Source organism: Trichoderma atroviride, chromosome 7, assembly GCF_020647795.1.
Source record: "Trichoderma atroviride chromosome 7, complete sequence".
Taxonomy (NCBI): domain Eukaryota; kingdom Fungi; phylum Ascomycota; class Sordariomycetes; order Hypocreales; family Hypocreaceae; genus Trichoderma; species Trichoderma atroviride.
The window spans coordinates 2,181,502-2,202,736 of record NC_089406.1 but is presented as its reverse complement, the minus strand read 5'-3'; the positions used below and the strand labels follow the sequence as shown (position 1 = coordinate 2,202,736).

At 51.0% G+C, this 21,235-nt stretch overlaps 8 protein-coding genes across 8 annotated transcripts; 6 read left to right on the top strand and 2 right to left on the bottom strand.

Annotated features, from left to right (window-relative positions):
• Nucleotides 1-1,137: 1,137 nt before the first annotated feature.
• Nucleotides 1,138-1,512, top strand: TrAtP1_012740 (uncharacterized protein; the record flags this gene model as incomplete). The annotated part of the gene is made up of 1 exon (XM_066115660.1): nucleotides 1,138-1,512. The coding sequence occupies one exon, from the start codon at nucleotides 1,138-1,140 to the stop codon at nucleotides 1,510-1,512; it is 375 nt and encodes a 124-aa protein (XP_065971759.1).
• A 1,551-nt stretch (nucleotides 1,513-3,063) lies between these two features.
• On the top strand, nucleotides 3,064-4,678 carry TrAtP1_012739 (uncharacterized protein). The gene has a single exon (XM_066115659.1). It carries the CDS (start codon nucleotides 3,365-3,367, stop codon nucleotides 3,737-3,739), a length of 375 nt encoding a protein of 124 aa, XP_065971758.1. The 5' UTR covers nucleotides 3,064-3,364; the 3' UTR covers nucleotides 3,740-4,678.
• A 1,047-nt stretch (nucleotides 4,679-5,725) lies between these two features.
• TrAtP1_012738 (uncharacterized protein) lies at nucleotides 5,726-7,134 on the top strand (the record flags this gene model as incomplete). Its single annotated transcript, XM_066115658.1, has 2 exons — nucleotides 5,726-5,843; nucleotides 6,992-7,134. 2 exons carry the CDS (start codon nucleotides 5,726-5,728, stop codon nucleotides 7,132-7,134), a joined length of 261 nt encoding a protein of 86 aa, XP_065971757.1.
• A 190-nt stretch (nucleotides 7,135-7,324) lies between these two features.
• On the top strand, nucleotides 7,325-10,408 carry TrAtP1_012737 (uncharacterized protein; the record flags this gene model as incomplete). The annotated part of the gene is made up of 3 exons (XM_014088478.2): nucleotides 7,325-7,444; nucleotides 7,665-10,200; nucleotides 10,263-10,408. 3 exons carry the CDS (start codon nucleotides 7,325-7,327, stop codon nucleotides 10,406-10,408), a joined length of 2,802 nt encoding a protein of 933 aa, XP_013943953.1.
• Nucleotides 10,409-11,513: 1,105 nt separating this feature from the next.
• Nucleotides 11,514-12,584, top strand: TrAtP1_012736 (uncharacterized protein; the record flags this gene model as incomplete). Its single annotated transcript, XM_014088352.2, has 1 exon — nucleotides 11,514-12,584. The coding sequence occupies exon 1, from the start codon at nucleotides 11,544-11,546 to the stop codon at nucleotides 12,582-12,584; it is 1,041 nt and encodes a 346-aa protein (XP_013943827.2). The 5' UTR covers nucleotides 11,514-11,543.
• A 449-nt stretch (nucleotides 12,585-13,033) lies between these two features.
• Nucleotides 13,034-15,148, bottom strand: TrAtP1_012735 (uncharacterized protein; the record flags this gene model as incomplete). The annotated part of the gene is made up of 7 exons (XM_014088234.2): nucleotides 13,034-13,883; nucleotides 13,939-14,229; nucleotides 14,282-14,328; nucleotides 14,386-14,586; nucleotides 14,637-14,928; nucleotides 14,985-15,003; nucleotides 15,058-15,148. 7 exons carry the CDS (start codon nucleotides 15,146-15,148, stop codon nucleotides 13,034-13,036), a joined length of 1,791 nt encoding a protein of 596 aa, XP_013943709.2.
• A 1,809-nt stretch (nucleotides 15,149-16,957) lies between these two features.
• Nucleotides 16,958-17,828, bottom strand: TrAtP1_012734 (uncharacterized protein; the record flags this gene model as incomplete). The annotated part of the gene is made up of 3 exons (XM_014088477.2): nucleotides 17,470-17,828; nucleotides 17,065-17,419; nucleotides 16,958-17,004 (listed from the first exon to the last, which is right to left on the bottom strand). The coding sequence occupies exons 1-3, from the start codon at nucleotides 17,566-17,568 to the stop codon at nucleotides 16,958-16,960; spliced, it is 501 nt and encodes a 166-aa protein (XP_013943952.2). The 5' UTR covers nucleotides 17,569-17,828.
• Nucleotides 17,829-19,125: 1,297 nt separating this feature from the next.
• Nucleotides 19,126-20,923, top strand: TrAtP1_012733 (uncharacterized protein). Its single transcript, XM_014088476.2, has 3 exons — nucleotides 19,126-19,329; nucleotides 19,386-19,690; nucleotides 19,761-20,923. The coding sequence occupies exons 1-3, from the start codon at nucleotides 19,188-19,190 to the stop codon at nucleotides 20,625-20,627; spliced, it is 1,314 nt and encodes a 437-aa protein (XP_013943951.2). The 5' UTR covers nucleotides 19,126-19,187; the 3' UTR covers nucleotides 20,628-20,923.
• Nucleotides 20,924-21,235: the final 312 nt, after the last annotated feature.

Below are 21,235 nucleotides of genomic sequence, written 5' to 3'. Positions count from 1 at the left end.
GAGTTGAGGCGATTAGCCGAGGCTTGATTAATGCTACTCTGTGTAGGTAGTAGCACGATCCACGCATGCCAAAACTAAAAGTGTGGTGCCTAGAAAAGAGAAATGCGGATACACGTATGCAATAGGAGACGGGGGAAAGAAGATAGTTTTCTCTCATACTTGAAAGCGGGGGATGCAAAAAGCAAAAGGGAAGGGGGTGGGCAGACATGTCAATGAGGGTGTGTGGTGATGTGTGATGGCGGTGCTATATGAGTGTGTAGTAGTGGTGATGTGTATATGTAGGACTTTATATGGTGGGGTGGTATCTCAGCCAGGTTCTGCATATACCCTTATACTGCTAGTTGAATTCGCTAGAAGAAAAAAGTGTAGAGTATGGTGTTGTCTTTGAGACAAAGAAAATGATAGGCTGATGGTGTTTGCTGCAGGAGGGGGCGGATGCCTAGATTATGGAGTGTCAAGTGAAGTTTTTTGGAGAGGGGAAATGGCCTGTCCTGCCTGCGACGGCTTTCGCTTAAGCATGATGTGGTGCAAAAAATGAAACAATCCTATTGGATTAAGATGGCCGTCTTGTCGCGCTGGTGTCTCTTGATTTGTTGTTTTAATTAACCGCGGAAGACGGAAATGAGATGCAGGGCGCTGTGAAGCGAGCGCAAAAAAAGAAACAAATGTCTTCAAGTGATTTAGGATAATGAGCCGTGGTGTATCTACGAAGAGGGCCGTCCAGCATGTTCTCTCAAGCCTACGGGGACAGGGGTATCATTGACATGTACAAGGCATGCAACAGACTACCACACTCTCAATCCAGCAAAACCCAGTCTACGATCCTCACCCTTGCATAGGATAAGATGAGATGTGTAATTCGCATGCAAGGGAGGGCGATTGGTAGATTGCCTGATGGCGACTGCAAAGTGCAGATCTTTCCATCTTGCACTGATGTCATGATGTGCAAGTCGTGGCTTTTCTGGGGTTTCGCCTCATCGTGAACAACAGGCGTGGAGGTGGCTTACACGCCAGGGGACGTGGTTCGTCTTCATAGGACGCAGGACTGTGTTGTGTCGCGCTCTGTGCTGCACGGATTCGTATCGTCGGCTCTATCGCAAGCCACTCAAGCCGCAGCCGATCGAGAAACAGTAGACTATGCAGGGAAGCATATCTAGAAGCCAGCTCGGCCCATTTCAGCGAGGCCGTTTGATGGCAGTGAACCACCTCTTTAGACTTACAAGTAAGAAGCAGCTCACGATTGCCTCGATGCTAGCGTCCGAGATGCCGAGCGTCAAACAGAAACAGGGAAAAAGACCCATGTTTCTGAGCCTGTCGCTCGGCCTTATGCACAGCTCCTCTTCACGTCGATCCCTCCCCCCTCTCCAAAAGCATCGGTTCAAGTCGAGTCAGCCGCATGGGACACAGCAGATGATGGCGGCCGACGGCCGACGCCGCGATGCCGCTCTAAGCCGTTCCAAGCACGGTGAGCACGTTGGAAGTGAACTGGCGTCGAGATCCTTGCGTGAATAAAAAGAAACGAGAAGGGAGAAGGGAGAAGGCGTGTGATACACAGGTGAGGCCTTCCATCGCCCTACGACTGCACGTGCTGGCTGGGCTGGTGGTCAATAGCTCGATGGCCGGCGATAGCAGCATCAAGATGGAAGAGCGGGGAGGCGCCAGGCCACGCAGACGCAGTGTCAGGTGATGGATGAGCATTTGGATGTATAATAGCAAACAGGAAACAGACAATCAATCTGCTTCTTCCATGCCCTCAAGCTGGAATCCGATCAGGCGATTCTGGAGGGTTTCGGCAGCGCTCGAAGCCATGAGACCAGGTACCCAGGACCCTGGCCGGCGCGGTGATGTCAAAGGCCGTCAGCCATGGCCGAGTCGAGCCAAGCAAGAAGATGGGGTGGCTCGATTGGTGCATATGATGTTGGGCATGCGATGAGATCCGTTGGGGCTCCAGTCCGTCTAGAACGCCAGGGGTACTAAAAATAACAGGTCCCGGTGCGACAGTCCCTCGCGTACAAGAAGAGAAACATGCCGTGTTTGTGACATCCACCCTTTTGGTACAGTAGGGCCAAGTCAAGGACCAAAGGAGCAAGTATCGCTCAACGCCAAGTGCCTAGTAGATACCATGGCCGAGCAGGGTTCGAAGCAAGAAAGATGGGGCGTCCAAGGTCTCGGAGCTGCTTCACCGGGCGAGTAAAAAGATGATAGAAAGTCTGAATATGGATCTGGACACGTATTGTAGCACTCTTGCACGAGTAATGCCTGGTGGCAGCGGCCGGGCTAATATCATGACTACCTTGGTACTTGAGTTACCAGGAGTATGCGCAGAGTATAGATGACAAGTCGTAGGAACAGGCTGCAAGTTGCATAGACGGAACACTGAAAGACGGGTCAGCGCCCACCGAGAAGCATCGTTACTGCGTGAGGAATGGAGTCGAGAGTTTGAAGTATACAGCTCTGCTGCAGTATCTCAACTCCGTACGCAGCTGCAGACACCGGCTGTAGATGGGATTGGCCAGATTCCCTTCAGGCTTGTCTACTGCAGCAAGGGGGGGCCACTTTTGAGAGTCAAATCAAGCCATCCCACGTAGGAAATTGGGCTAGATTATTTGGCACGATTCAAAAAAGACGGTGTTGAATCCTTGTAGACTGTTGTAGTATACCTACTAGCAGTACTCATCACGAAGCACAGAGTGTGTACTTGTAGTAGGACGCAGCCATGTACTACCAGTCCATATCGCCGGCACTTGTCGAATGCAGGGAGGAGGTGAGACGCACCGTACTCTTGGCTTGCGGGAGCCGTCCAGAGGTTCTCCCAGCATGGTGGCTGTCGTCGTTAATGACGGTTCACGTTGCACAGCATAAACGATGGCATCGTGGGGATGAGAGGAGAGACTGATTGGATGCGACGCCACCCTTGGGCTCGTCTCGAGTAGGCTGCTACTGCAGTTGGCCCACCAATGAGCAGCAGTCTCGGCTGCGTGATGAGAATATCGGAAAAAAGGAAACAAGAAGAGGCCGCAACAAGAAGCAAAGAAAGCGGAAACATCAGGCAGAAGTCGTGGGGAATCCAGAAGCAAAATCAACCTTGGTGATGCATTCATTCACACGCCAGTGCGGTGAGTCCTGTTCAGGCCTAGCTGGGGGAAACTGCCCGGCAGAAATGACGCTGGGACCAGCTTCCCGCCTTCCATACTGAGGCAGACTGCAGCAGCAACTTTTCCTTGTCTGAGAAACATACAGTACAGCAAATGCTCGTACAGAATGCGGAATCGGGTCTCTCGTACTCGGTAGACGAAGCGCGGAGCACTACACGTATACAGTACCGATCCATCTCATCAGGCGTCAAGGTACCTTCTTGACAGGCATGTTCTCATGTGCTGTAGCGCGCCCGCGGGATACAAAGTATAAGCATCAATGGTCTGTTTCATGCTTTTCCATGGCGCCGCCTCATTCTACAGCTCTTGACCGCCCTTGCAGCTCTGCCGCCAGAATTCCGACATATGAGCATCATTCTGATCAAGTTTCCAAGCTAATCCAATCGTCGCCAGAAATGTGCCAACGGAGGCAGCCGCCGTCACAGACAGAGGCAGTGCCCTCCTTTACGCCAGGCACGAGGAAGCATCACTCAGTCGTCGAGCTGTCACCAACCTGCTCATACGCCTCCAACCATTCACGCTTCGACATTGGCGCCCTCGAGCACGGCCTAAAAAGTCCTACAGTATATACTACTTGGACGTGAATGACCAGCAGCAGAGGAGTGGGTTTAGCGGCCTCAAAAGTGGTCCCCCGATTTAAGGGTCCTGCTCTCGCGGTGGGTTCAAAGGTGGTTCAAAAGGGCAAAAGCTGGGCTGGGCTCTGGTTACGCCTTGCCGGCACAGATGGGGTTGCAATCCGAAGACGCTAAGGCTTGCGGTGCATGTGCATACAGCATCAAATCCATTCAAGGTGACCTCCTCCGAGTACGAAAAGACGCGGCACCAGATTTTGCTCCATGCCAAATCTCTAGCCGAGTGGTGGTTCTCCGTGGACGCTGCGGAAGATGTAGCGGTACTTGGATAGCGCAGAGGGAGAGAGGGAGAGAGAGAGCAAGTTGCTGCGAGTCCCGCTCACAATGCATCAAGGCCAGACTAACTGAGGCACCGATTCGGCTCTGACTCAACTGCTAGTAGCACATACGACAGACAAGCGCGTCGTACGTATGCCATCATGCGTGCTAAGGCGCGAGATCCCTACTGTAATGCGCTGCTCCCTACTCCCCAAGTGCGAGTGCGCAGAACGCCTCATCGACAGCGACTCGCCGCAATGCAGCACGCCATTTCGATGAGCGTTTGACAAAGCACTCGCTGGCATCTTCCAGGTACTTCCAGCCCAGACGTGCGAACATTTCTAGCCTCGAATCTTGTCCCCAGCACTGCAAGCCAAAAGGCAGCTAGACGCAGCAAGTACCGGACGGGCCATGGCGGTAGCGCAATGATGCGAGTCTCTCTCGAATGCACGCCAGTCGATCCCTTCCTCCCGCCGGCCCCGGGGCTCCATCTTTTTCTTCCTGCCTGCTTGTTTGGCTCAGCGTCTTGCCTCTGTCCGCCAGCGCTTCAGAGAGGCTGCGCGACCCCAGAACATGCCGCGATAAGGGCCGTGGCGGGAATAAAGGGGGGGCGTCGTGCGGCAAAGATACGGCCAATGTCAAGGGATGATGCCGTGCTTGCATGCGCCCAAGTCGGTCTGGCGCCATTCAGTGCGCGAGTTTCAAGGCCAAAAGCCCAATGCCCGCCTGTCCTTCTTACAGTGCAGAGCATGCAAACGCCGTTATCGCTGCTGCTATCTGCCTATCTCTTATCTCGCCCGTACGGCGCATGCCGAGTAATGATAGCGCTTGGTGCAGATGGCTCCATATTACCGGTTGCATTCATTCAATCAGCCTGCATGGACGATGGTCCTCACGCTGCTCCGTGCCCTGCGCCTGTCCATGTTCACAGCGCCGCCCTGCCTCTAGGCGCGGCCGGCCACTCCAAGCCGCCCATTCAGACGCTGTAGCAGTATCACTACCTCGTACTAGTAGCGGCACTATTGCGCCAGTAGCAATTGTGTCGGCCTGGCCCTTATCGCGCAGCTGCTGTTGTCAATCACGACAATTGGCACGCTCATTGCTACTGCTAGTAGTAACCAAAAGCGCTGTCAAACCGAGGGCCCGTGCGACTTGGTTCCGGGGCGGCGCTGCTGGTGGCGCACGGCTAGCTGAGACACTTACTCGGTATTCAGTACCAGCTCGCTGCTATGAGCCAGCCGTGCCGAGCCTCAGTACAGGAAACATCATCATGATGTCTCTGCTTCTCTCAGCACTCTCGAACGACCCACGACGTCCGCTTCAGGCTTGGTCGCCTCCTGCCACTGGAGTGTTCTGCAGGTACCGAGCCATACGACATGGGGCCCAATTACGCGTGCGTTCCGCGGGGAAGCCTGTTAGGGATGTACCTGGGCTGTACTTCGGATATGGCCTCAAGCCTGTAAGCCTACGTCGTACCGGTACGAGTACGCAGTTGCGCAGCGCTCTCCTCGAGCAGCCGTCTGGGGTGGGGGGGGGGGGGCTGGCTTAGCGCTGAGAGTCCTTGTGGTCACCCAGGTCACAGCGCTGGGGTTGGCCTGGGCTGGCTGAGCTGGTCGAGCTGTCCATCTGGGTGCAGGTACAGGTACTCGTGCAAGATTGCGGCATCCCCCCCTTGCGCTGATGCCGCTGCGGGAGTCACCTGGCAGGCCCGGGGCCACAAGTACCCGGTACGCGCCCTCCATTGCTCCCTGCCAGCAACCTCCCAAGGCGCTCTCCCACTGCATCACAAGCCCTTCAGGTAGGTCATCCAGCAGTGACCTTCCCATGGGCGGTGCTTGTGCCTTCGTCTATCTCTCTCTCGTCAACAACTGCACCATCTCGTTCCATCTCCTCGTCATCGCCCGCTTCTCCGTCTTTTTCCCTCGCTCCCTTTTCTCCTCTTCTTTTGCCAGTCCTCCCTTTTTGCCTCCTAATCACTTCAATTCTAATCTTACTCTCCTACCAGTAGTTACATCTTCTTGCCGCTCTTCTAGCTCGTCTTCTCCTCTCTTCTCTGGCGCTATCATTTCTTAATCATCTGACCACCCCCGATCTGGGACCCTCGGATCGATCATCTCCTCCTGTCAAGCGTTGGTTTTCGCCTCTCAGGCGGTCCAAACCCCGTCGAGCCCGCCCCAAGGCCTTGTGGCGTCGGTACTTGCGCCGTGGTATCGCTGTGCTGCTTTATCTGCGGCCGTGTACCCAATAGCCACCCCCGGCTGCGTCTCCATCTGCATCAACTGCGCTGCAGCCTCTTGAAAGCCTCCCACGCAAACGCCCCGCAAACCCAGCAGTCGACGACCTTATCCATCCGGGTAGGCGACCTCTGCCTGGCGCCGCTCTCGAGTCGCAATCAGGAAGCGTCTCTTGCGCCTTCATCATCCGCGACAGCTCAGCACGGCACGCACATTCTCCATCCGGGTGCATGCATCTGCATCAATCCTAGGTAGCCATACATACAGGCAGCCAGCCATACAGGCAGCCGGACCACCGCTTCAACTCGCAGGAAGCGCTGGGCGCCTTTGACAAGACGGGCTGCCGGTGCCAGGACGCCGTACCGCTGCTCGTTTCGTCTGTCTTGGAGTGTTAGTCACGCCCTCCCCCGATCCTTGTCACCCCCAGAGCTATCCCGTCCGATCCCCAATTCGACCACAGGATCCTGCACGCCGGCGCTCGTCTGACTCGGCTTGCGGCCTCTCTCCGACACTCCCCTGGCCTTCTTTTGTTTTTGTTTCTACTTCCAACTTTCTCTTCTTCTTTCCCTCGTTTCCATTTTCCTTTCTCGCATCACATCGCATCACCGCTCGCGGGACGACAGAACCATCCCCCGCCCTCCATCCACCCTTTCACACTCACATGCTACTACGTCCCCTGCGGCTTTGCTAACCTGCCATCATCAACTTCCAGCGACATACGCTCTTCGAATCTATCTGATACCTGCCGTTTCCCTAAAACAAAAGCATCGACTTTCCGTTCTAGGCTCTCGATTACCACTACACCGACCTCCTATCCTTGTCACACAGATCTCCCTTCGCCCACTTCTCTTATAGCCCTGTCTCGTCGCGTCGTGGCTCGTTTCCTTCTTCTACTTCCTTCACCATCGCTGCTCATCTGAAGCTACGCCCGTCTAGACCTACATGACAGCTTCGGTCGCCAGCATAGACCCTCGAATCTTGTAAGCCCACGGGCTGTGACCGATCTCGCTCTCTCCCTGTCATCGACAACGCTACACAGGAAGCCATGGCGAGCCGGCAAGAGGGTTCCTCCCGGCGCTCGGGTGGGCGCAATGTTGGCCAGTTTACCATCGACAAGGAGATTGGCAAAGGCAGCTTTGCCCAAGTCTACATGGGCTGGCATAAGGTACGATACTTCCTGGACGGCGTTGCACCAAAAGTGTGCTTGCGTCCATCGTCATCGGCGGCAGTCTGTTGTTTGCCAGCGTTCAGTCTTTGCTACCTCCTTTAGCTCCGCTTGATCTCGCCATCCTTTCGCCATTGATTTTCTTCCATCCCATCTCCATCTCCATGCCCCTTCGTTTCTCAATATGATGTGTATGCTAACCATGCTTGGCTTCAACCAGGAAACGAGAGCTGCCGTGGCCATCAAATCCGTCGAGCTAGATCGACTGAACAAGAAACTGAAAGAAAACCTATATGGCGAAATCCAGATCCTCAAGACCCTCCGACACCCACATATCGTTGCCCTTCATGACTGTCTCGAATCCGCTACACACATTAATCTTGTCATGGAATACTGCGAGCTCGGTGACCTTTCCCTCTTCATCAAGAAACGTGACAAGCTCATTACCCATCCTGCCACCCACGACATGGCCCGCAAGTACCCCAGCGCCCCTGATTCTGGTCTTCACGAGGTTGTCATCCGCCATTTCCTCAAGCAGCTGGCTAGTGCCCTGGAATTCCTACGGAGCAAGAACTACGTCCACCGAGACGTCAAGCCCCAGAATCTCCTTCTACTGCCGTCCCAAGCATTCCGGGAAAAGCGAAACCTCCCCATCATGGAGGCAAGCCAGGATTCCTTAATACCCATGTCTGGCATCGCTTCCCTACCGATGCTGAAGCTTGCTGATTTCGGATTCGCCCGCGTATTACCATCAACGTCGCTCGCCGACACCCTTTGCGGCTCACCTCTGTACATGGCCCCGGAGATCCTCCGTTACGAACGGTACGACGCCAAAGCTGACCTGTGGTCTGTCGGTACTGTCCTGTATGAAATGATTTCGGGGAAGCCCCCATTCCGCGCCAGAAACCACGTCGAACTGCTGAGGAAGATAGAGGCTGCCGAAGACGTCATCAAGTTCCCTAAAGAAGTGACCATTACATCTGAAATGAAATCCCTAGTAAGAGGTTTACTCAAGAGGAGCCCCGTGGAGCGAATGAGCTTTGAAAACTTCTTTGCCCACCCCGTCGTCGTCAACGAAATCCCCGGACTAGTCGAGGATGACATCCCAAAGTCCGCCAGGCGTGAGCTGAGGACAGTTTCCCACGGACAGGCTACCACATCGTCACCACGCGTCGGATCCCTGCGAAATGGAGCGATCGAGGCTGGGTCTGCTCGGTCATCTCGAGAGCAGCTGCCTCGGTCATCACCGATAATGGAAAACACCAGCGAGGGCCGAGATCGGCCGCAGTCTGGCGAGGCCCACAAACGGCCAAGCTCACCTCGAGAGACCGGGGCTGGTCTGGGCATCCAGCGCCCACCCCCAGCACCCCATGCCGCATCACTCCCAAATCATCCTAGGATATCCAAAACGTCGCTGCATAATACCTCGCCTCCGTCATCTCTCATCCAGGACATTCGCAAGGCTCGAGTGCCGAGCGGCAAGGTTTTAACGGACGAAGAGGAAAAGGCCGCGCAGGATGTCATGTTTGAGAGAGACTATGTGGTTGTGGAGAGAAGGCACGTCGAAGTAAACGCCCTTGCAGATGAGCTGGCCGCGAACGAAAAGCTCGCATCTCAAAGCCCTACGTCTCTAAAGACAAGGCAGCTGGCTCGCCACTACTCACAGCAGGGAGCACCGAATTCCACCACCGGAGCCACTGCAGCACCTGCATCGCGAACGCAGCTTGTAGCGCAGGGCCGAGCCACCCAAGGCCGCCGCCCGTCATACGAGAAGGCCTTGTCTGCGAGCCCAGGATCTGCTTCGAGTGCCATAACCAAGGCCATTCAAGATGCCAGCCTGCGTCTTTTCGGGGTCAGGATGCCCATTCGTCCCAAGGGACAATCCCCACCGATGTACCATCCCTTCCCGGCATATCCGACGCCGCCAACTTCGGCGGGACTGATCGGAGACGGGCGAAGCATCCACTCGGAGGACGAAGACGGTCGCTCTGCGCAGGCCATCGAAGACTTTGCCACCCGAAGTGACTGCGTTTACGGATTTGCCGAGGTCAAGTATAAGCAGCTTGTTCCCATGGCGCCATCCACAAACCATGGGCTAGGTGGCATCGCAACCGAGCAGATGTCAGCAGATGACGATGGACTGACGGCAGAAGCCATCGTGGCACTCTCCGAGGAGGCTTTGGTGCTTTATGTCAAGTCGCTTTCTCTCTTGGCTCGGGCCATGGACATTGCCAGTATCTGGTGGTCGATGAAGAGCAAAGGAGATGTCGCCAATGGTCTTTCGGCAGCCGTATCCCAGTCTATAGTCCAACGCATCAACGCGGTTGTGCAATGGGTGCGCCAACGCTTCAACGAAGTTCTGGAGAAGTCTGAGATTGTACGCCTAAGGCTGATTGAAGCTCAGAAACTGCTACCAGAAGACCATCCAAGCCACCCATCAAACCAAGGAGTGGACTCTATTATGTCTTCAACAGGGTCCGCAATGAAGCAGGTGTATCTCACGCCAGGCATCACTGCTGAAAGGCTAATGTATGATCGGGCTCTCGAGATGAGTCGAGCCGCTGCTATTGACGAAGTCACAAACGAGAACTTGTCTGGCTGTGAAATCTCATACATTACTGCCATTCGCATGCTCGAGGCTGTATTAGACAGTGGTGATGATGCCAACTTTTCGAAAAGGGTAGCATCTGGCGGCGAAATCATGAGGGAGAGTACTAGCGATCTCGAGAGTGACGAAGAGGCTCATATCAAGAAAAGTAAGTTTTACTCTCACTCTCTCCTTTTGAAACAAACACCCAAAGCTAACCTCAATACCCAGTGATTTCCATGATCTCTGGCAGGCTTTCCGTCGTCCGCAAGAAGCAGCGGCTCATTGACGAAGCAAACGCCAAAGCACAAGCGCTAACCCGCCGACGTAGTGGCGATGTTACGCCTCGCAGTCCCCTCTCACAAGGGTCTGCATAAAACATCAGAGCGAAGAAAAAAAAAACTTCAAAAAGCGAATGGCGCGAATCAACCATGGCACTTGACAACAACCATACGGTATACAAAAGGCAAAACACTACATAACACCGGAAGCCTCACGGCTGGACATCAATTTGGACAAAACCAGTATTATTCCTCACAAGTCCAACTGGATTTCATTATTTTTTTCAATTGTTTCATTTCTTTTCCAACATTTCTTTCATTTTGGTGGCGTTTGAAGGTGCTTGGTAAATCCAAGCACGACGAGAGAATCCCCGCTCAGGTACTGGTAGCGGGCGTTTGATTGATTATTTGACATTCATCCTTTGAGGGTTTTCGGTATATTCATGGCTCAGGCGTTTTCTTATTTTATATTCTCTTCATGTCGTTGGTTTTCTAGCCGAGCTAGAGCCCGACTGACCTTATTTACTGCAATTTTTTCGCGATTTTATTGCACTTTCTTCCAGCAGCCAGAACCGGCTACTGGGGCGCAAACGACCGATGAAGGAATGGGAAGCGATTGCGAACATATGATTGCACTTTGTCCGGAGTAGCTTTGGAGAGAAACTTTTCTTTGCACCGCTCTTTTTCCTGGACGTATGATTTTAGCAGTCCGCTGTCTCTCGCTTATGCCGTTGCTGTTGATAACTTTTTTGGATTTGGGACATGGAGTTTAGGATTTTTTTTACCTTTTATTTTCTTGGGCCACGGCATCGGTTTGCGGATTAGGGAATGGTTATGGGAATGGCTCGTTCTCATGACCGAGAAAGTCATGGGTAGCGGTGGGATCGGATTATGGGCGAGGACTGGTTTTTGTGCGTGAAAGTGAATTTGTATGATTTTTAGATTGTTGCGTTTCAGCGCGTAACCTAGTCCACGATACCAATACCATTGCTGCCGAATGTTTTTACATACAGACAAAACGCATGTGTTTGCGTCCCCTTGTCTCTTGTTTGTGATGTCGTGTTTGAATGAAGCTTCCAGGGATACCCGCAGTGTTCGGCCCGTGTTGTTTGCAACAATTACCAGGACTTGGACAGGCATAAGTGTTTGAATGTACTTTTGTTTTATTTTTAGACGTTGCGGCTGCGTTTGTAGCAATCTATTCGGATACTTTATATAAAACGGGTTGAATATGGTCGAGTTCAGCCTCTTATCATATGATCCTTACAAGATACCATCCGCAAGAAGCCATCTCAGCAACAACTTACCTTTCAACTTATACAACAACAAAAGGAGAGAAGAAGACAAGAAAAGGCCAATGAAGGAGAAGACTAATCTTCTCCTAGCCGTCAGCCATGTCGCCGCGCTACGCCAACAAGAAACCAAACGCCAGCGAGAAGAGCAACAAGAGCGGGAGCAAAACCAGCAAGAACTAGTCGTACACGCAGAACAAGAAGGAAAAGAGGAGGAAAAGGAAAATACAAAGTTTCAAGAATTAAAAGCCACATCAGCCAGAGGAAGGGTCGAAGCCTGGAAACGCATCCACGATGCAAAAGCCCGCCGCAACTACTTTTCAAGAGCGCAGGTTGACGAGGAAGTCATGCGGATGGTGGAACAGGTGGATCGCGACTTGGGGCTGGCGAAGTGCCGGATGGAGGATGGCACGGAGGAGCCGCATGAGGAGTGGAGGGCGAGGATGCTTGTGCTGCGAGAGGCGATTTATCGGCTGTGGAACGAGAATGAGGAGAGGATTCGGGGGGCGCTGCCGCGGTATGTGGAGGGCGTTGCGGTGAGGGATGGGATTGAGCCGCCAAAGTTTTTGGGGGAGAGGAGGACGAGGATTTCGGGGCTGGGGGCGTGTTTCCAGTGCTTGATGGAGGGGATGGCGTGTTCGAGGGGGGTGGTTACGGGGAGGGGGGAGGGGGCGGAGAAGAAGGGGTGTGAGAGGTGTGAGAGGAAGGGGTATAAGTGTATTGTTGAGTATGGGGTGGATAGCGATGGTGAAGAAGGGGGGAAAGGGGATGACAAGAAGGAGAAGAAGGAGAAGATGTATGAATGGGGCTGGGTGGATGAAGCGTCTGATAGGGAGCCGGTGGAAGAGACGTTGGAGCTGTGGAAGCGCAGAAAGAGGGGAGATAGGCTGGAGGTGATTGGAAGTGGTTTGCAATGGGTTGAGGCGGGAGGCTTTGCGCTGCCGAGTTGTGAGAAGGTGAGAAAGCCTATTGAGGGTTGAGGCTTTGCTGTGTTGTGTTTGGTCGTCGATGGTTTGAGTCAATGGGTAGCTGATGTTTAGCATTTTACAACACAAAGAGCATCTTTCTTGGCTGAACAATCAAGCACTCTGTTTAATTTCTTCGTCCAGGTTTTAGACGACAGCACCGCTTGAAATGATTGTATCTTTAAAACTTGTTTGAATCTAAGTGTCCTTGCTGTCCGTCAGATATAATAGCACCAGTCTGTCTATACTCTCGAAGCAAGATGGTGATAGGGACTTTCATATCTACTCTAATTCAGTTGAAATGAGATCGAAATCTAGAACTATGCCCGCGCAGAAAAGTCAACTTGTCCTTGATAGCATACACTCACCCAGCGTTCGTCTTCACCAGCTTGTTGCCGATTTACATTTCAACACATGTGATACTAATGTTTCTTGGTCCTCTTATCTTCGTTTCCCATCGTATTCTACATCTTATTTGTCAAAAATTTAGCATTTAGCCGCTCCAGCTCTGCCAGTACATCTTCTCGGTGGTTCCTAGGGTTTGCGTTTGCCGGCTTCAGATGCCTATCAAGATCAGTGAGCGGGAGCTGGAGGACATCACAGATTCGTACTTGTTGGGCCGTCAGGATTCGAGCCTCTACTTTCCAATAACCCTTGTGACTATCCTTGTGTAGCGTCTTCAAAGTCTTTTCCGTTTTGCAAGCCTCTGGGTAGCCCACTACCGGTTTAGCTTTGGACAATGGCGCTTCAAATTCTTGGGGTGGTGACGATAGTTTCGTTGCTAGCTCTAGCTCAGCTGACTTTACATCCTTCTGGGCGCCGTCAAAATATTTTGACTTCTCTATACAAGATGGTGAGTCCCCCTGAGTTGAAGTTTCACCGCTATTGGCGAGAGTTTTGGCAGGTGTTGACATGGGTGAAAAGAACTGAAGGCTAGCCAGATCCCATGGCATCGGCTTGAGTTGGGCGTTGTCGCTCGCAGCTCCTTCGAAACACCGCCGGTCGAATTGCTGGAAGAACTCGAAATGTTTCTGTGGAGTACAAAACCAGTCGTGGCACTCCGCTTCAGCAGCAGTGATTCGGTTTACTGGTGTCAACTGAAGGCAAGCTAAAGCAAATCGAAGGCTATTTGAAGAGAGCTTTGGAGACACCGCTTGGATTATTGCCTTGACTACTTTCTCAAGAGATGGTTGATCCATTCGTGTGAGACTTCCAAAGCCCTCGGCATCAAGAGTGAGCAGCCGAAGTGTTACGAGGCCAAGAGACCACATATCAACTGCCGTAGTTTGAGCTTCTATACTTGAGAAAACCTCACTGCAATATATCAGCCCGGATTTTCTTCAAATAAAAGGGACAAGCTTAGACTTACGGAGCCTTGTAATCGAATGTACCGACATCTGTTGTCATTCTGCTCCGGCGAGGTACAGCACAAGCACCAAAATCCGAGAGCATAACTCGATGGCAAGATATCCTCGGAGAGTATGCCAGCAGGATATTTTCCGGTTTCAAATCCCGATGAATGATGCCTTTTCTGTGAAGATAGGCGAGCCCGCGTACCACTTGCCGCAGAATGATCCGACAATCAAGCTCTTCAATACATTCATGGCGGTTCATGAATGAGATGAGATCACCACCAGACGCGAGCTCAGTGAAGATGTATCTGGGTTAAATTAGCCCCTGCTCCATTTGATCGTTGATGGTTTTCGACTTACAAGGACTGTGGCGAGATAATGGCATCAATGTATGGTAAGATATTGGGCTGTTGACGGATTAGTATCATAGAAGACTGTTAAAATCCCGTTTGTAGAAGACTCACATGCTTAAGCTGTCGAAGGACATCAATCTCTTGGAGCTTCCTATAAAGCTCATCTTGAGGCATCTTTCCATCTTGTCTTCCTAGGTTGACTAATTTGCAAACAAGTTGTCGCTTAGTCTTCGGCTCCAGGGCTAGGTAGACAGTTCCCTCTGCCCCGGTGCCAAGGCAGCGCGGCGTCAAGATATACTGATTTTCGAAGAGCTATGCTTGTTAGATAATGAGCATGACTTAGAACAGTGAGAGAGACTAACTCGGCATTCTTCAGTTTGAATAGCCGTTAATGGACGGAGAGGGGGCTTTCGAGGTTGGTGAAAATGAAACTTCCAATGGGGTCGAATCTCGATAACATCGCCGTCTTGTAGGAGATACCCTGAAGATATCTGGGACCCGACGCCGATAAGTACTCCGTTAACTAATGTCCCATTGACAGACTTGCGATCTCGCACATAAACGTGGTTGACTGATGGCTCGTAAACAATCACATAGATTTCGCAGTGATTTCGTGATATGAGATTCGTTGAATCGGTTTGAATAGAGAAAGAGCTGTAGTCACTGTTAGACATTCCATAGATTCAGCGTTCTATAAATCACAAGCTTACTTTGCATCAGGATCCCGTCCTATCTTGAAGATTTCCTGCTCCTAGATCGGAATGTCTTCATCAGGCTGGTCACTGATGCGATTGTCCACGAAACGAAGATGCGCGGCTGCCGATTCGATATATTGATCACTGCCGACATCTAACTGATCCGCCGCGGCCGCCATGGTAAACGATTGCGCAAGGCTCGTGGTAAATGAAATCCGTCAGAAAAGATTGTAATCTTCAGTCTACGAGGAAATGGCAAAAAGGGAAAAAAGAGATGTATGAGTGTATTCCAAAGTCTATCAAGGTACTAATGCCTTCCACATCTACCCTAGAATTTGCAGAATGGGCTGACTTACAACGCACCTGCCATCTCAGGTGCTGTCATGAAGATGCGTACAGTACGATCACTGCAACAATATGACTTTGGCACTGTAGGAGCTCTGATTCAATGCACGGCCCCGGTGAGGGGTCATCACGTGATGCCTGGGGGGGTTTGTGCCCTACGGAAGGCTTGTCAAAGTGCTTGAAATTCCCCCGCTCCGCGAAAGCTTCTTTCCCTTGTTACCTCATCCCAACAACGATTCTCATCAACGAACAAGTAAGGCAGCCCTTTCCGCAGCCAATTTCATGGCGTTTTGCAGCTCGAGAGTGCATTGGAATTGCTCCAATGCACTCCGATGATGCGAATTGATTTCCGCGCCGGCGCAAGAATCACATTGCTAACAAGAGCTTAGACGCATCGTTCAAGATGAGAGCCAAATGGAGGAAGAAGCGCGTTCGTCGCCTTAAGCGCAAGAGAAGAAAGATGAGGGCTCGCTCGTAAGTGTCTTTGAATCGACTTGTCCAGTCAGAATTGGAGTGCTAATTGAGATCTCAGCAAATAAACGACTCGCTCTTCTACCTGACTTGACACATCTTTCACATACAACATGAGTTCACGATGAAACGACGCCAACTCAGCTGCTGCACCAATCTTGGATATGCGACGATCGAATTGGATTTTGCATGCCGGTGCGCCTCGCCAATTCAGCTATGGTAGTCAATGGACGAACGCGAAGGATGGGGCCTTGAACAATTTCAGTCGGGTGAAAGCACCGTTTTGATGGATCGCAGGCCATGAAGCAAAAAACTGCTGCCATAGGCGCGCTTAAGATCGATCTTCGCAACTTGACAAAAACAAAAATGCAGATTTTATTTCATTTCCAAACTACTTTTGAGCTCCTATGTGATGTTTTGAATATGACCGTAATAGCTGGAATAGCAGCTCGTGAGAGCTATCGGTATTCCACCCAAAGCTCGTGTGACCATGGAATTTTCGATCTAATTTGTGTGTGCGAGCTGATAGCGCATTATCGATAGGAAGCACAGCTCTGGAGCTATGCTCGCATCCCCCTGCACCTCTAATAACGTCACTCTGGATCAGTGGGGTAGCTCTTTCGCCGCTCGCTCGGACAAACGCCGGCCAATCCTTTGTCTTGGCCTGGGCAAGCAGTGCCAGAAGAAATAGAGTGTAAATTGAAAATGTCTACATCAGTCGAAAAAATGAATTAGACTACATAGACCAAAGTCAGAATATTTAGAATTGCAGCAGTGCCTTCAAGTAGATTCCACGTTTCCCACTTGCTGGTATAGGCTATAAGTCGCGCGGCTCTAGACCAAGCTAAAGCGTTGTTACCAGCCAATTGAAAATTGGCTTCGTTGTATATGTAGATGAACATGTCATATATAAAAAGGATTTTTTAAGTCATTTGTAATAGAGCTGAAGAAGATCTCTCGTTTCATAGGTACCTAGTTGTAGCACCGCATCAAGTTTATCAACACGCTGTCGTAACGTAATTTGTTCAGAGATTTATAACATTTCACTCTAACGCTCAATTCAAGTTTACTATTGCGCTCAGTAGATAGCCGATACACCAAATATACCATGTTTCAGTCTGTAACTGTCCAGATCTGCAGAAGCAGCCCAAGACTTTCGTCCTCTTATACGGCTATTCATTTGCAATGCTGCTGATAATAGCCAACAATGCTGCGAGCACTACTATCTGTCAGCTTCTAGCTCATAGTGTCAAGCTCTGTACGAATAGTGAAAACTTACGGCCTCCAGCAGTCACAATATACGACGCGGTTCCCCAAGCGCTCTGTATAGTTGCAAGGTCTGTCCAGGCGACTGAATTAAGCCAGAGTCCTATTGCTAAGCTCAGCAGCACTGGAAAGAGTAACACAATTGAGATTCTGGTCGGCGACCAGTCTAGCACAACCTCAATCGCATACGTCCCGTCAACTACATCGAGCGAGCTGTTATTTAGCGTCTGGTGGATCCAGTTCGCCCAGGCCAGTGCAATATGGCTAGGGACAGACCAGCTCTTATACATGTGCAGAAAGACCTGCAAATCCGCGGCCCCATTCTTGTCAAGATGGATGCGTTCATGGGTTCCCTCTTCATGGTTGCACTATATCGAGTTAGAAAGTTCCTTTAAGTTCGCTACCAGGAAACACTTACTTTATACAGCCTGAAACTCTTTACCTGTCTTAGAGATAAGAAGGTACTGCTCAGCCCGCGAAGTCGGAAAATACCCCAGCGGAGCTCCCGGAAGAGCATTGTTGGGTTGGCAACGCACACAATCCGTTCTTGCGGGTTTTGTTGGCCACGGTGGAAGATACCTATGGCCACATATGTGGGTTGAATCTGGATCTCACGCTCAATGGCCGAGGTGCGTACGTATTGGAATCCTGGAAAGGAAATGGCCCGTTGCTGATGGATGATGCCATTTGACCCATCTTCTTCTTGCGCCGGAAGATCCTGTCTAAATAGCGGGTTATTTATAGGATTACTGCCTCTATTTTCTTCGTCTGGGGTAGGATCTGTCTTTGTCCCATGTGAAAATTCCAAAGAGAAAAATCTACCGCCACTGATATTCGTTGTGTCTAGCACCCGTATCTGCGGGTGAGACTTGAGTAACCTGCGAAAGGCAGGCGGATAAGGAAATGATATCGCAGTTTCATTTTCCGTTGCAGCCTCAATACCAAAACCTTTTACAAAAGGGATTTTTGCTTTGTATTCCACTCTGAACGAGTAGCTTCCCAGTTGAGATCGGACACACGGATTCTTCTGCTCAAACGTCGCGTCGTACGTCACACCCCAAGGAAGCCAAGGAATAGGTAGAATGATAAGGATTAGAACGGGTATAGGTGATATCTTCAGTTTCCAGGTTTGAGATGGGATAAGTTCAACCGGTGCTCGCTGGGCTAGTGAAGTGGTTTCGGTCTCGTTAGCGGAAGTTGCCATGATCAGCTCATGTGTCGCCAACAAGGCCAAGTCTTCAGATCTGTAGATGTTAATTCTGAACAGAGAGGCTTGGATGCCAAGTTAAATATTCTGAAGTAGTGTCCAAGTCGCGTCGCCCATCGCGAGCAACGCCATTACTAACAAGTGCTCCGGTACACAAGCGCGAAATGCTGCGATTTATGTGGTAGATCTGCGCCGGGAGGAGGCGGTTGGGATTGATTGGCTACGAGGGAATCGTGGCCAAGGAGTTCCTACTTCAGGTGTAACTACCTATTACCCGACTCTGGTTTCGTGTATATTCATTGTCATGTAACTCATGTTTGCTGGCCGGTTGCTATTGGGACAGTCTACGATTCAGGAGTCACAACGATATTGTTAGGCGGAAGAATATGCTGTGGCTGTCTCACCGAAGATATGTATATGCGCGAACCTGGCGACGAATTGGCGAAGTCCACGTAGGTAGACTTGTCCAACCTCATCATGCAGCCGACCTCCTTGCGTTGGACTATTCACATGATGGCCAACTATACAGCGAACATGGCTGATGCAATATTTGAGCTTCCAGCTTCGCTATTGCCCCGCTAATTGATTCTTGCGTTGAAATTTGGGTATATGCCAATTCGGCGACCCAAGCAGCTTATTGCACCTGGTTGGCTGCAAACATGGTTCTTCGTTCTCGAATAGTGCTTGATCCCCTTGAGATCTGAAGATGAATCTGGGCAGCCAAGCTTGGTTAGGTGCTGTTAGCTTCCATGTCTCTGCAGCCTTTAAAACGTCACTCTAGATTAGTGGGGTGGCCCTCTCACCGCCCGCCCGGATAATTGCCGGCGAACTTTTTCCTGCCGCCCGATAACCAAAAATTTTTGGAACAGAAAGATCCCACCTCGAATTCGTCGCCCAACTGCAGAGACATTGTAAAAATTCGGCGCAAAATGTCTGATCTGAGCCACAAGAAGAGGAAGAGGGATGGGGAGAAATCGGAGTCGTCGAAGAAGAAAGTCGTTCTCGACGCGCCTCATCCAATTGCTACAGTCTCCTCTGTTCTTCGCCCAAAGTCATGTCCTCCTGTGATTGGTATGCAATGCGCCGATTGATTTGAATACTTCGCCCATTTGCTAATGAAGATACAGCAAATACCCCAGGCATGGAAATGCCCTCGAATCTCACGTTTCACTCATATCTCCCTAAAAATGCGACCTCTTCAAAGTCAAAAAAGACCGCCATCGAAAAGGGACTGCTGCTTCACTCCTCAACACACCGAAATCTGGACTATACAGCAAGAGAAGAAGAACGAGGCTCGAAGCCGCTTTTGAACCACTATATCGGCATCTACGATCCCAAAACCGGCAAATTACAAGTTGTTGAGGCCAAGAAGATGGTTGTGCGTGGTGCCGTCCGATCGAAGCAAGTAGCAACAGAGCAAGAGGGCAAGAAGGTAAGCGTTTGCTTCTCAGAATTAAAAACACCATATGTGAAGTATGGAAAAAGTGCTAACAAAATAGCAGAGCATGTTGGATCAGAGAACGGACCTTGGTCAGACTTTCGGAACCAAAAAGGCCAAGAAGGCTATCCAAGACAAGGTATTGAACGCCATTGCTCCGCAAAGGAAGCCTGGCGACACCAGCACCCCAGTGAAGCTGGACGATTCCTCCAAAGCCATTCTCAGCTCCATTGGCGCGGTTACATCAACAATGGCCTCGAGAGAAGAGCTGCAGGCAGCCGTCGACGAAGCCAAGCCGGTGCCCAAGGCAAATGTCGATGCCAGCGAAGTCTACGACGTATACCGCCCCGAAGAACTCATCGGAGCAGACATTATCAACCTTGTGCCTATCCGAGAATGGCAAGAAAAGGCCAAGCACGGCGAAAGCATTCAGTTCCAATCTCGATATGTTGTCTCTCGTGTGCAAGCCATTGCCTCCAACGACTCTGCAGAGATGCGGTTGCGCGTGCTGAGATACCTCTCCATTGTCCTCCTGTTTTACCTCTACTCAAAGCCTGGCCGCCAAAAGGGCACTCGACAGCTGCCTCCCCGAGAAAAGCTCCGAGAGCTCCTGGCACCAGCTCCCGAAGCCGTCGTTGAGAACATTCGTCGCAAATTCTCAGACGGCGGTCAACTGAGAAAGTTCCACATTGACCTCCTGATTGCGCACTGCTGCGCACTGGCTTGTATCGTCGACAACTTTGAAGTGGACACACAGGCTCTGAAGGACGATCTTAAGCTGGACCAGAGAGTGATGAACCAGTACTTCCACGAGATTGGAGCAAGAGTGAAGCCTATCAAGGACAAGACTGAGGAGCGAACGCTGCAAGTGGCGAAGCTGACGCTGCCTCTAGACCTTCCGAAGCAGCGACAAATCCGAGCGCGCCGATAGAGGGTGAAATTTTGTACGAGAAAAGGCATAAAACGGCGGCAAGGTTTGAAGTTTACAAGTGGGGGGGGATGTCGATTACATGAGCGGGCGCAGTTGGAGAGACGTGTATATAACATTTCTGTCATTCAACTGCTCTAAATGCATGTCAACAGCATGTGGGCATAATTGTTTTTTTCAAAGCATGTCATTACACCCGGGATATTGTACTATACGTGGTACGCAATACCCGGGTTTTCAAGTTTACATAGGTAGATCATAGTGGGCAGAGTAAAAAGCAAAAGCAGCTTATAGATTTCAATGTTCTGACTTGTACATCTCAACTTCTGGGAGATATCGCCAGGGTAAGCCAATAGGCTCTTTGCGGCACTCATGCCGTCGCAGCCCCGCAAACTCGGCCCGTAGACCTCGGTATGTCTGGGGAAGCCCTGCATCACCCCGGAACAGTCAACCGACAAATCTCACCTGGCAATGTTAGATATTAAGTGGGCGATCTCTAGATTCTTTGTTGTACTTCCTGATAGCGCGATATTGTTCTTTTCAAGATTGACATAGCATTTCACTCTACTCTAATTTTGATTTAAAAAAAGACATACATATACAACATACAC

Excerpts from the sequence above, each read along its gene's own strand:
- TrAtP1_012739 (XM_066115659.1), top strand. The coding sequence starts at position 3,365 with ATGTTCTCATGTGCTGTAGCGCGCCCGCGGGATACAAAGTATAAGCAT.
- TrAtP1_012733 (XM_014088476.2), top strand. The coding sequence starts at position 19,188 with ATGTCTGATCTGAGCCACAAGAAGAGGAAGAGGGATGGGGAGAAATCG. Across the intron at positions 19,330-19,385 it reads GTCATGTCCTCCTGTGATTG|CAAATACCCCAGGCATGGAA; the intron begins GTATGCAATGCG and ends ATGAAGATACAG. Across the intron at positions 19,691-19,760 it reads CAGAGCAAGAGGGCAAGAAG|AGCATGTTGGATCAGAGAAC; the intron begins GTAAGCGTTTGC and ends ACAAAATAGCAG.